This window comes from Cynocephalus volans, chromosome 7 (assembly GCF_027409185.1).
Source record: "Cynocephalus volans isolate mCynVol1 chromosome 7, mCynVol1.pri, whole genome shotgun sequence".
Taxonomy (NCBI): domain Eukaryota; kingdom Metazoa; phylum Chordata; class Mammalia; order Dermoptera; family Cynocephalidae; genus Cynocephalus; species Cynocephalus volans.
This window is the reverse complement of record NC_084466.1, coordinates 101,546,986-101,560,841: the sequence shown is the minus strand read 5'-3', so window position 1 is coordinate 101,560,841 and position 13,856 is coordinate 101,546,986. Positions and strand designations below refer to the sequence as shown.

Sequence of the window (13,856 nt, the reverse complement as noted above, 5' to 3'; positions counted from 1 at the left end):
GGCCAACAGCAAGCAAGATCCAGTAATCATTATTATCCACAAATTTTACTTACAAGGCAATCAATCCTTTCCATTTTTAAACATCAAGATGAAAAAGATCTTATTCTTCTCTTACTGGGTAAATAGTTATCAGATGCATTAAAACCTCTCACCAGGTTCTCAAATACCAAAAATTCATTATCTTTGCCAGAAATATATTTTGAGCAACTCATATGTAGCTCGCACTATGATAGGCAGTGGGAAACAAAAATATGAATGAGAAATCATTCCTCTCCTTATAGAACTCATCATCTACTAGGGAAAGACAGCTGCAAAACCAAATATTAAACTCAAGACTTAAGTATACTCCAACACTGTCCATCATTTATCACAAGAGTTATTTTTTGGAAAGAGCAATTGTTGCAGGGGGTCATGAGAAATGAGTTCAAGTTATATCTATTCTATTTCCAGTTTACTTGATTTTGTAGATGCTATACAACTTGACAGAAGTATAGTTAGCTCTTCTATAAAGTACAAAACAATTCCTGACCTATGTACTCTACAGAGCAATTTAGTACCAATGGCAAATATGCACATAAACACACTAAATAGTAAAAATGTAAGGTCCTAGTATGAAGCCAGTACCAAGCACATCGCCTCACACAGACACTGAATACACACACAAAAAAATAGACTTAATAAATATTTGTTAAATATAAATAGTACAATGTTGCATCACTTATTCCCAGATTTATCATACTACTTTAATATTCTTTACTAAATTTTATTAACTACTTCATACATTGCAGAGAAAGTATGAATAAAGAATAATAACAATACAACAAACAGTTATGTACCAACCCAGCCTCAGAAAAAATATTCCCAGTAGCTTTAATCCTGATGTGGCTATACAACTTCTTTCTTTTCACCCCATCTGCTCCTAAATTCTGTATAAATCATTCTCTCTCTTCTCTTTATAGTTTACCATATATACCTGTACCACTAAAAGTACATGTATTACTCAGATGTTAAAATACAGTCAAAGTAACCACACAGAGACTACACTACTGCATCTACCCAGAACTAAAATGAAAACATCCTATCCAATGGTCAATATGAAACAATCTACAGGAAGGAGTCTCTCTCCTCAAAAGCCACTCCAGAATAATAGAAGCAACTGCTCCAGACATCAACATAGGGCTACTAGAGGTTGGTCACTTTCCTAGGGCCAAGCCACACTTTCCTGGCTGAGATGCTGTCTCAGTAGATGAATTCCCTTCTTGGCACCTACATTCTGCACTTTTGGTTTGATACTCTTTCTACATAGAACACCACAGCCTTGCCCTACAGGTTTTGGTGCTGATTCCCATGAAGAACAAGAGCTTTTGCTTTCAGAAAGACCAGGTGCCCAAGAGGGGCAGTGCTGCAGCTATGGGCACAACTTGATGTCATATCAACTACTGTCCCATGTACCACCACCCCAGGCCTACCCCTGAGCCCTGGAGAGGCCCACCTAGCACCCAACCAAGAACCAAGGTGAGCACCATCCCATGCACTGCCACCCCTGCCCACACCCAAGCCCCAGAGAGGCCTACTCATCACCTGAGCAAGAGCTGAAGTGAGTGCAATCTCATGCTACCAGGAGCTGAGACCCAAGCTCCAGAAGGCCCACCCATGGCCCAAGCAGGAGCCAAGGTAGTCTACCACAGCCACCACCACACCTAATGCTGCAGGAAGGATAGCTCACCACCACAGTAGCAGTCAGGGCCACCCTACAGGCAGCCCACTACACACTCAACTGAACTAATACAAGAAGAGTCACCAGTAGAGCCTACAGATAGAGGAGAAAGTTATCTCCTCACAGCCCACTCCAGAGTAATAGAAGAAACAAGTACCCTACCAGATGACCAAACATCAATGTAAAATACTAGAACTACAAATAAACAAGAAAATATGTCACCACTAAAGGAATACAGCAATTCTCAAGTACCAGACACCATAGAGCAAGAAAACCTTGAAATGTCTGAAAAGGAATTCTGAGCAATGATCTAAAGGAAACTCAACAGATAAGAGAAGACTCAATTAGAGAACCCAATGAAACAAGAAAAACATCCAGGATATGAGGGAGGAAATTAGCAAAGAGATTAACACTTTAAAAAAGAATGTAGCAAAACTAGAACTAGAACTGAAGAATTCGCTCAATGAAATAAAATAAACAACAGAAAGCTTGAGAAACAGGCTAGGGCAAGCAAAAGAAAGAATTTCAGTTCTCAAAGATGGTCTCTTTGAAATAACCCAGGCAGACAAAAAAAAGGAATAACAAACTTTTAAAAATGAAGAAAACCTAAGAGAATTAGCAGACAACCTCAAACTCACAAATATCCAAATCATGGCTATTACAGAAGGGAAGTAGAAAGGAAAAGACATGGAAAACCTAAGAAAAAATAACAGAAACTTCTCAGGTATAGGGAGTGATGCAGACCTTCAGATCCAGGAAGTCCAAAGATCCTCAAACAGATTCAATCCAAAAAGATCCTCTCCAAGACACATTGTAGTCAATCTGGCAAAGCTCAAAGACAAAGAATTCTGAAAGCAGCAAGAGAAAAGCATCAACTCACCTATAATGGAGTTCCCATCTGACTAACAGCAGAATTCTCAACTGAAACCTTATAAGCTGGGGAAAAAAATGGGATGATATATTCAAAATACTAAAAGAAACAACTTTCCCACCAAGAATACTATACCCAGCAAGATTATCCTTCAGAAATGAGGGATATATAGCATATTTCCCAGACAAACAAAAATTGTGGGAGTTTACCACCACACAACCAGCACTGCAAGAGATTCTCAAAGGAGTCCTGCACCCATAACCTGAAAAATGATAATCACTATCACTATACACAAGAAAGAACAAAACTCACCATTAAAACAAAAATGCATAGCAGAAAGGGAAGAAGCTAAATCATGCCACCTCAAAAATTCAACTAACACTGAAGATGAAAAATAAAAGGGGAAGAAATGAACAAAAGATATTTAAAACATCTAAACAAAAAGCAATAAAATGACAGTAGTAAAGCAACACCTGTCAATAATAAACCTAAATGTAAATGGATTAAACTCCCCATTCAAGACACAGACTGACCAACTGGATTAAATAGTTAGACCCACCTATATGCTGTCTTCAAGAGACTCACTTCAACTGTGAAGACACACATGGACTAAAAGTGAAGGGATAGAGAAAGATATACCATGCAAATGGAAACCAAAAACAAGCAGATAAAATAGACTTCAAACCAAAACCACAAAAATAGATAAAGAAGGCTATTATATAAGGATAAAGGGATCTATCCACTTAGAAAACATAACAGTCATAAATACAGATGCACCCAACACTGGAGCACCCAGATATGTAAAGCAAACAATCTTATATGTGAGAAAAGGAGATAGACCCTAATACAATAACAGTGGGTGACCTGAACACCTTTCTCTCAGAATTGGACAGATCTTTCAGGCAACATCAACAAAGAAACACAGGATTTAAACTACACATTAGACCAATAGGACCTAGCAGATATCTACCAAGCATTTCATCCAATGACTACAGAATATATATTCTTCTCATTGGCATATGGAACATTCTCCAGGATATGTTAGGTAACAAATCAATTTTAGCAAATTTAAAAAATTTAAATCATTCCAAGTATCTTTTCAGACCACAATGGATTAAAACTAGAAAAGCAGAACAAGTGAAACTCTGGAAACTATATAAGTGCATGGAAACTGAAAAACAGTCTCCTGAATGACCTATGTGTCCAAGAAGAAATTAAACAGTAAATCAAAAAGATATACCATGCAAATGGAAACCAAAAATGAGCAGGAGTAGCTATTCTTATATCAAAATTAATGAAAATAAAGTTAGTTTCTTGTATTGAAACTAATGAAAATAAAGATACATCATACCAAAACCTGTGAGATACTGCAAAAGCAGTACTAAGAGGAAAGTTTATTTCAATAAATGCTTACATCAAAAGAATAGAAAAGCTTCAAATAAATGATGTAACACTACACCTCAAGAACTAGAAAAATGACAACAATCCAATCCTAAAAGTAGTAGACAGAAAGAAATAATTAAGATGACAGCAGAATTAAATGAAATAGAGACCCAAAAAATGATTCAAAGGATTAATGAAACAAAAAGTTGGGTTTTTTATAAGACAGACAAAATAGACAAACTGCTAGCTACGTTAACAAAAAAAAAAAGAAGAGGAAGAAGAAGATAGAAGACCCAAATAACACAAATCAGAAATGAAAAAAGGGAGAATTACAACTCATATCACAGAAATATTAAGGATCATTAGAGATTATTATAAACAACTGTACACCAACAAATATGAAAACCTGGAGAAAATGGATAAATTTCTGGATACATATATAAACTACCAAGACTGAATCAGGACAAAACAGAAAACCCAAACAGACCAATAACAATTAACGAGATTGAAGCAGTAATCAGCAATCTTTCAACAAAGAAAAGCCCAGGACTGATGGCTTTACAGCTGAACTCCACCAAACCTTTAAAGAGGAATTAATATCAATTCTCTTCAAGCTATTCAAAAAAATTGAAAAAGATGGTTTCTCCCAAACTCATTCTATGAGGCCAGCATCACCCTGATACCAAAGCCAGACAAAGACACAAAAAAAAAAAAAAAAAAAAAAAAAAAAAAAGAAGGAAAAAGAAAAGAAAATTACAGGCCAATATCTAATATCTTTGATGAACATAAATGCAAAAATCCTCAACAAAATATTAGCAATCAGAATACAGCAACACATCAAAAAAATTATACACCACAATCAAGTGGGATTCATCCCAGGGATGCAAGGATGGTTCAACATATGCAAGTCAATAAATGTGATAAACCACATCAATAAAATCAAGGACAAAAACCATATGATTATTACAACAAGTGCAGAAAAGTCATTCCACAAAATTCAATGTCCCTTCATGATGAAGACTCTCAGCAAATTAGGTATAGAAGGAAATTATCTCAACACAATAAAAGGCATTTATGTCAAACCAATTGCTAATATCATCCTGAATGAGGAAAGGCTGAAAGCTTTTCCCTTAAGAACAGGAACAAGACAAGGATGCCCACTCTCACCCCTCCTATTAGAAGCACTAGCTAGAGCAATCAGACTAGAGGAAGAAATAAAAGTGCATCCAGATTGGAAAGGATGAAGTCAAACTGTCCCTGTTTGCAGATGACATGATCTTACACATAAAAAAAAAACCTAAAGACTCTTCCAAAAATCTTAGAGCTGATTGACAATTTCAGTAGTGTTGCAGGATACAAAATTAACACCCAAAACTCAGAAGCATTTTCATATCCCCATAATGAGCTAACAGAAAAAGAAATCAAGAAAGCAAGCCTATTTACAATAGTCACCCAAAAAAATAAAATACCTAGGAATCAATTTAACCAAGGAGGTGAAAAATCTCTACAATGAGAACTACAAACACTAATAAAAAAAATTAAAGAGGACATGAAAAGATGGAAAGACATACCATGCTCTTGGATGGGAAGAATTAATACCATAAAAATGTCCATTCTACCCAAAGCAATCTACAGATTCAATGCAATCCCCATCAAAATACCAATGACATCCTTCACAGAAATAGTAAAGGCAATCCTAACATTCATATAGAACAACAAAAGACCCTAAATAGCCACAGCAATCCTGAGCAAAAGAATAAAGCTGGAGGCATAACACTACCCAACTTCAAATTATATTACAGAACTATTGTAACCAAAACAGCATGGTCCTGGCATAAAAACAGACACTCAGATCAGTGTAACAGAATAGAAAACCCAGAAACAAACCCACATACTTAGCGCCAACTGATCTTTGACAAAGGCAATGAGAACATACACTGGAGAAAAGACTGCCTCTTCAATAAATGGTGCTGGGAAAATTGGACTTCCACATGCAGAAGAATGAAACTGGACCTGTACCTCTCACCATATACTCAAATCAACTCAAAATGGATTAAAGACTTACATATAAGACCTGAAACCATAAAATTACCAAAGGAAAACATAGGGGAAACACTCCAGGAAGTAGGATTTGGCAAAAACTTTATGAATAAGACCCAAAAGCACAAGCAACAAAAGAAAAAACAACCAAATGGGATTATATCAAACTAAAAACTTCACACAGCAAAGGAAACAATCAAGAGAGTAAAAAGACAATCTACAGAATGGGAGAAAATATTCGCAAGCTATACATCTGGCAAGAGATTAATATCCAGAATATATAAAGAACTCAAACAACTATGCAGTAAAAAAACAAATAATCCAATTTAAAAATAGGCAAAGGAGATGAATAGACATTTTTCAAAGGAAGACATAGAAATGGCCAAAGGGTACCTGAAAAAAATGCTCAGCATCACTAATCATCAGAGAAATGCAAATCAAAACCACACTGAGATATTATCTCACCCCAGTTAGACTGGCCATTATTTAAAAGACCAAGAATAACGAATGCTGGCAAGGATGCAGGGAAAGGAGAACTCTTCTACACTGTTGGTGGGACTATAAATTAGCACATCCATTATGGAAAACAGTATAGAGTTTCCTCAAACAATTACAGATAGAACTACCATATAATCCAGCAATCCCACTGCTGGGTTATATCCAAAGGAATGGAAATCATCATTTTGAAGGGATACCTGCACTCCCATGTTCATCACAGTTCTATTTACAATAGTCAAAATAAGGAACCAACTTAAGTGTCCATCAGGACAAATGCGTAAGGAAAACGTGTTATATATACACAACGGAATACTACTCAACCATTAAAATGAATGAAATTCTGCCATTTGCAGCAACATGGATGAGTCTGGAGAAAATTATGTTAAGTAAAATAAGCCAGACAAAGAAAGAGAAATACCTCATGTTTTTACACATAACTGGGTGCTAAGAAAGAAGTAAGAAAGATAGAAAGACAGACAGAAAGAAACAAAGAAACAAAGAAAGAAAACCTAAGGATACTAGAGATGGGAGGGATGGAGGGAGGGGGTTTGGGGCTTTCATTTGTAATCATGAATATGCTAATAATAAAAAATAAAAATTTAAAAATTTAAAAAAAAGAAAACATAAAATACAAGGACTATGTTCCACCAAATCATTACTCTTATTAAAAATCAGCATATCTTGGAAGTCTCTGAAAACCTAGACTAAGGCTGGACAGCTACTGAGAGAAGAGAATATATATATTATATATATATTTTTTTCATTTGTGCTGCATTACCACAGAAATGATTCTGAGCAGAGTATTACTTAGATGCTTCTGGAAGTTTCCCTCACTATAAATTCATGGCCCAGTTAAATGTTGGATGAAGTAGAGCCATGTACCCCAAATACATACACTTCCAGTTGGAGAAGGGAGAAAAAATAGGGGTAAGGGGGAAATGCTCTTCACACCAATACCACAAAGTGACATGGAGCCTTCCTGTATTCATTCATTCATGCATTACCTAGCACTTACTATGTACAGGGCATTGCTCTAGGTGCTAGGGATATGAATGGTGATATATATATATATGAATATATAAAAGAAAGAAATACGAAAATAAACATTACAGCTCCTTAAAAATAAGGAAATACTGCACACACATCCTTTGTTATTACCATCTTTATCACTTGAAGATCCAGATAATTCTTGTACCATGATTATAACAGCTGCTTTTTCCCTCCACATAGGAGAAAATATGTCTTAATGGATTTGGAGTTTTCAAAGCAATCTTCACTGGCAAAGTTTCCTGCTTATTGACATTTTTCAAATTGTATGAATCTACAATTCAACACTTTCCAACTCTCATTCAGTCACAAAAGCAGAAGAAACACCCTATAATTCACACTGGCCTTTCCAATCAGTCAATTGATTTAGCATATACAGTGTTCTAATTCAATTTCTATTTTCTCCACCAATAAATCTCAGGTTTCATACCCACAACTGGCCACAGACCAGATGAAAGATTTAACAAAAGCTTCAGCATGCTAGTTGTTGAGTAAGCGCTCTGATACATTTCCACACTATAAACATTTAATGAGACTTGCTCCCAACAGAGTATTTACTACATCAATTTATTTCATAGTATTATATTTGCCGGAGCAAAATAGAGCAAAGGTTATTTTGGATCCTTTAACAATACAGTTTCCTGTAAATAATGAAAAGTGCAACCATTTAATTTATAGAATCATTTAAGAAGGTTAAATGCTCAATAAATTTTGCTTTATCTAGTTCAGACAGCCTCAGCAGCTATTTGTAACTTGGATATAAAAATATATAAAATTCAGGCATTTCATACTAGTTTGCACATCCCTATTTTTGACTAGAAGTGAATTTCAAAGAATGTTGAGAAAGTATTATGATCTCAGGGAAATATCTTCAGGACCCCCTCCTTCCTTGTTTAGAAGAAGTGTGTCTGCCATATAGAGGACCTTTCTTGAAAGAGAAGACTGCATTACCATGCCTATGCCCATTCCCATCAAAGCTACACACACACACACACACACACACACACACACACACACACACACACACACACACACACACACACACACACACACACACACAGACTATCTCTTCCTATCCAACCGAGGCCATTTCTTGCCTGTAGTTATCACTTTCAACTAAAGTGAGAAAAGAGAAGACATCTCAGAAGAAGCAACTTGGAAATCATCCATCATCTTCTACAATCCTAAGACTATGAAATGTAGTATGTGGGATAAATTAGACCCTTGATGGGAGCATCCCCTGACACAATTCTGTTTAGTATTGTGAAAAAACATGGTATACAATCCTATCCTTCTATTCTAGCAAATTTTACCTCGCTGCACTAATCACTCCATTCCTCAAATACACAGTTTCTACTTGAAGGAAACAGGGACAAAACCTTATTCACCAAAAAGTTATTCCACTTTTTGGACTTGGTTACATTTATTTTCTGATGGTCCATATAGACTAAGAATCTTAGCATACATTGTATTGAATATTAATTAAGCACATTAAGTTCTATCTGTGAGAATTCAATATAGGACAGAAGTTAGAAATTACTCTGGAATGAGAGAGACAAGATTCACATTATGGATACTGCATTTATTGGCTTTCTGACTTGAGCAAGTTACATATCCTATGTATCAATTTTATTCTCTGTAAAACAAAAATTAAAATACTTACGTTATAGGGATACTATAATAAGTGAATAATTGATGTAAAGTGTTTCAAAATCAAGAAATGTTATATATTTAACTTAATGGGTTCCTAACACTTTACTAGTATCTAGCTAGAATCTACCAGTGTCTACTGGATATCCACTAATATCTATTTTATCACTGGCATAAAAAAGGATTTTTCAACCTTGACATGAAAACAATACACGTATCTAATGGACAAGATTATTGAGTGCTCAATACATAGAGCAAACAACTAGATGGTGGGGTATTATTAGAGAGTCACCACTAATCTTCTACCTTATTTAAACAACAGTTCCTAAATTTTTCACATAGATGTAATAATTAGGAATTTGATAAATTTTCACATGGTTCCCAATAATTAGGAATTTAATACTGTTAGATTATAAACGAACAGCCTTTTAAAGGCATGTAACTGAAGAAAAACCATATAGAAAGGGTATTTTAAATTTAAATAATTAGGTATCAAGTAAGTTTATCGTGAAAGTAATAATGTTAGGAACAATATTGGTATTATACAAGGGTACTTCAAATAGTCGTGGAAAGATGTGTATTATCTTATAATTCGATTTTTCCACAAACATTTTGAAGTACCTACATATGTGTTGTGTGTTTAGTTTTGTTTTTTAACTCATCAATAAAACTTCAGTAATTTTAACTATTGATTTCTTCATAATGGAAGAATTTGCCTCCAAATAGTCATCCTTATTAATGATAGTAAAAGCTAAGATTTATTGAGCATTCACTGTGTACTTGGCACTGCTCTAAGTATCTCTATATGTATTATTAATTCACTAATTCTGGCAGCAACATTAAGATGTAAGACCTGTTATTATCCCCATTTTATAGGTGAGAAAACTAAGAGTCACATAAATGACTTTCCCAAGGTCACATAGGCAGCAAGTGCCATAGGTGGGGCAAGAACCCAGGCATTAGGACTCCAGAACCCTTATCCTGAAGCACTACATTACACCGCCTCCCATTAAGCAACTACCTGTTTGTCTGGGGCAGCCAATGCTTTTTGACAACATACTTGAATGTCTGATAAATATATCAAACTGAACTTGTTCAAAATTGAGTTTGTGATTTTCATCCCCAAACTGGCTTTAGCCACCGTCTTCATCACAGTTGATGAAAATTTCATCCATCCAGTTGCTCAAGCCAAAAATTAAAAAAACCTTGTAATTGTCTGTGGTAGACACAGAGGTGTGCTGCCCATATTACCCTTCCAGATAGAACTTGCTGTCTAGTTGTCGGGAGTGAGGCCAGTAGACAGATCCAGTCCGTCAGTTCCTTCAAGGTCTACCTCAGTGGCACTGGTCTGCCCTCCCACCTCTGGAAGTCATACCCCTCCTAGGGCAGGTGACTGAAAGAGGCATAAAGCCCTGGCCATTTCTGCCTGAAAAGCTATTCTCTGGAGGGCAATGCTTTCTCCAGAGCTCCCTGTGGATTGGCCCAGGCTTTGTGTCTCTGGTTCTCAGGTAGACTTCTTCCTCTGCCCAATCCTGCTCCCTCCCTCTTCCCTTCCCAGATGTTAATTCCTAGTAGCACCTGTATCCCAAACTCCATTCTTTGTGTGATTCTGGAGGACCCAGCCTGCACAAGCAGTATGACTCCTCCCTTTCTCTCATGTCTCAAATCCATTCTGTCTAAATCCAGTTAACTCTACTTACAAAATTAGCAGTGATGTCCATTGAAACACCCTGGCCCAAACTAAAATAAGAGGTGGAATAAGGTAGTTCCTGTAAAGCATAAAGATGGAACCCGGCTATAATAGCCTCCTGCCTGGTATTTCAGCTTCTCTCTTAGTTCCCCTTCAGTCTATGCTCCACATGTAACTAACACAGTCCTTTTAAGACACAAATCTCAGCATGTCATACCTCTGCTTAAAACCTTACCGTGGATCCCCATTTAACTAGGAGTAAAAGCCACAATCCTTAAAGGACTACTCGGCCCTCCATAACCTGGTCCCATTGGCTCTTACTCCTCAGCCCCTCGCTCCCTCCATCCAGGCAGCCTGGCTTCTATGCTGTCACTTAAACGTGGGGAATGCCTTCAAGCCTTTGCTCTAGATCTCCATCTGCCTGATTCTCTAACCTCCTTCAAGCCTTTGATAACGTCTCACCTTGTCAAAGTAATGTACTATACAATTTAGTTATCTATAATGTTTATTGTTTTTATTTTTTACCTATATTCCCCTGCTAGACATGTCAGACCTTGTGAAGGGCAGTGGTCAGATATATCCCAAGCACATAAACCAGTGCCAATAATATTTGTGGAGTGAACAGATCCTACATTTCATTCACTGATCTATGTAAAATAAAGTCAGCATTTCAATCTAATTAACAATCCCAATTCAAATTCATTGGCTTCCTTGGCAGAGATGTAAAGGAATAAGAAGTCTACTGATAGAATATTTTCCTGTTAATCAATTTATTGAAAGACACAAGAAGATGATAGAGACTGACTGGATAACTGGATTTTTATTTTCTCATATTTTGCTATGGGTCAAATGTGTCCTGCAAAAGATTGTGAATTGGAAACTTAATTTCCATCATAACAGTGTCAAGAGAGTGTGAAAACCTACCATGGTAATTGAAAGGTGGGGTTTTTAAGAGGTGATTCGATTGTGAGAATCATGCCCTAGTGAGTGGATTAATTCATGTATGGAGCAATGGGTTAACAGTTTAATGGGTGGTCATGGCATGGTTCTGATGGCTTTATAAAGAGAGCAAGTAAGCAGGTTAGTGCTCTTGCTTGGCCCATTCTTGTCATACAATTCTCTGCATCTCTGCAGAGAGTCACCACCAAGAACAAGGCCCTCACCAGATGCATTCGCTGGACCTTGGACTTCCAGCCTCCAAACTGTAAGAAATAAATTTTATTTCTTTATAAACTACCCAGTTTCAGGTATTATGTTATAAGCAACAGGCAATGGACTAATACATACTCTAAATTCCAACACACAGATCTGAAATCCCACTTCTGTTTATTTTTGTATTGAGACATCAAATCACATTTTGCCTTTTTCTGGACTTACCTCCAGCTCATCAAGGGCACTACCCAGGCTTGCTGCCTGAGGTTCCGGTGGGGCCGGCATATTTTGGATGCCTCGTGAAGCATTTGCAATTACATTAAGAGCATTCTGAATTTCTTCACAAACTGTGTCCTTGCTGGCTTTGAGGGAAGCGACATCAGAATGCTCCAAACAAGCTGAACAAATTGAATGCAAGAGGGGGGAGTTGTCCTTCAGTGAGGCCCGGGCCCCTGCAATTTCATCCCTCTGATTTGGAGATTTTAAGTCCTAAAAAGAGATATAAAAAGAGTCATTTCTTACAATGGGTTATGGGACAAAGACTTATACAAAGAAGCTCCACTTTTTTGCCAATATAAATGAAAAGATAAAAGACACTAAGAAGTTAGCTATTAGTTAAAATCAAGGGCATCAATTATTTGTACACTCCTTCAGATTCTGTTAAAAGTTCTATAATAGGAAAGGTGAAACAAACAGTTCACAAGTCAAGGTCACAATGGTACAGATGGGTAAAAACTGACTACATCTTACATTTGTCAGTCACATCCTTATAAGTTGCTAAAATATTCTGGCATTCACATTATTAAGTGCATTATAAGCAAACTTGAATTGCAAGGATGCTGATTACCTTTTCAGATGCTGATAATTGCATTTAACCTTTTCATTAAAACTAAACCAATTAAGAACACTACATTAAACCTCCCACCATTCAGCTATTTTTTTTTTTTTTTTTTTTTTGCTCTTTTTTCAGAAATTCTAATAAATTAATCCTGGATTATTCTTTCTTTGACATTTGTTCGACAAATGTTTACTTAGCATGTGCTAGCCATTGTGCTAGACTCCCGGTGTACAGATGTGAATAATCCTGCAATGACCGTGTTCACCTGAAGCTTATGTTCTCGTTTGGGGGCAAGTCAGCCTATAGACAAACTATAAACTAAGTAAACAAATGCACAATTTCAGGTAATAATAAAAGCTATGAAGAAAACACAAAAGTGAAATGTCATAGAAATTGACTTGAGAGGGGAAAGCTGCTTTTAGCTTGAGTGGTCAGAGAAGGTCATTTCTGCAAAGATGACAAATTGTGACCAATCTAATGAAGAGCATTACAAACAAAGGAAAAAGAGGGAAGAGAAAATACTAAGGATGGATGATCAAAACTAGCTCAAAATACACTAAAAAAACCTGGAAGCACTCCCTCAACCAAGTGATGAAGTTTAACATCATCAATGACACATGGATATCATGTACCACTTGATATATTGTGACCAGAGAAACTTGTCATTTCTGTAATATTCCTTCCAGAAACCCATAATCCCAGTCTAATTATGAGAGAAACAACAAACAAAACCATACTGTGGAATGTCCTACATGACACCTTGGCAGTATTTCTCAAGAATTCCTTAAGGTCATGAAAAACAAGGAGATGGATTGATAAGATGTCACAGACCAGAGGAGACTGGGGAGACATAACAACTAAAGGTAATGCGGTACCCTGGATTGGATCCTGGAACAGAAAAAAAAAATATTTGTGAAAAACTGGTAAAATTCAAATAAAGCCTACTAATAGTTAATAGTACTGTATCAAT

The 13,856-nt window shown here is 36.4% G+C and overlaps 1 protein-coding gene across 6 annotated transcripts in view; it reads right to left on the bottom strand.

Annotated features, from left to right (window-relative positions):
• CTNNA3 (catenin alpha 3) overlaps positions 1 to 13,856 on the bottom strand; it is a 1,664,900-nt gene that overhangs the window by 1,253,681 nt on the left and 397,363 nt on the right. For all 6 annotated transcript variants that reach the window (XM_063101675.1, XM_063101678.1, XM_063101679.1 and 3 more), the window contains one exon: positions 12,274 to 12,537. In XM_063101675.1, the coding sequence (XP_062957745.1) occupies positions 12,274 to 12,537 (264 nt within the window). The remainder of the gene's footprint in view (positions 1 to 12,273; positions 12,538 to 13,856) is intronic.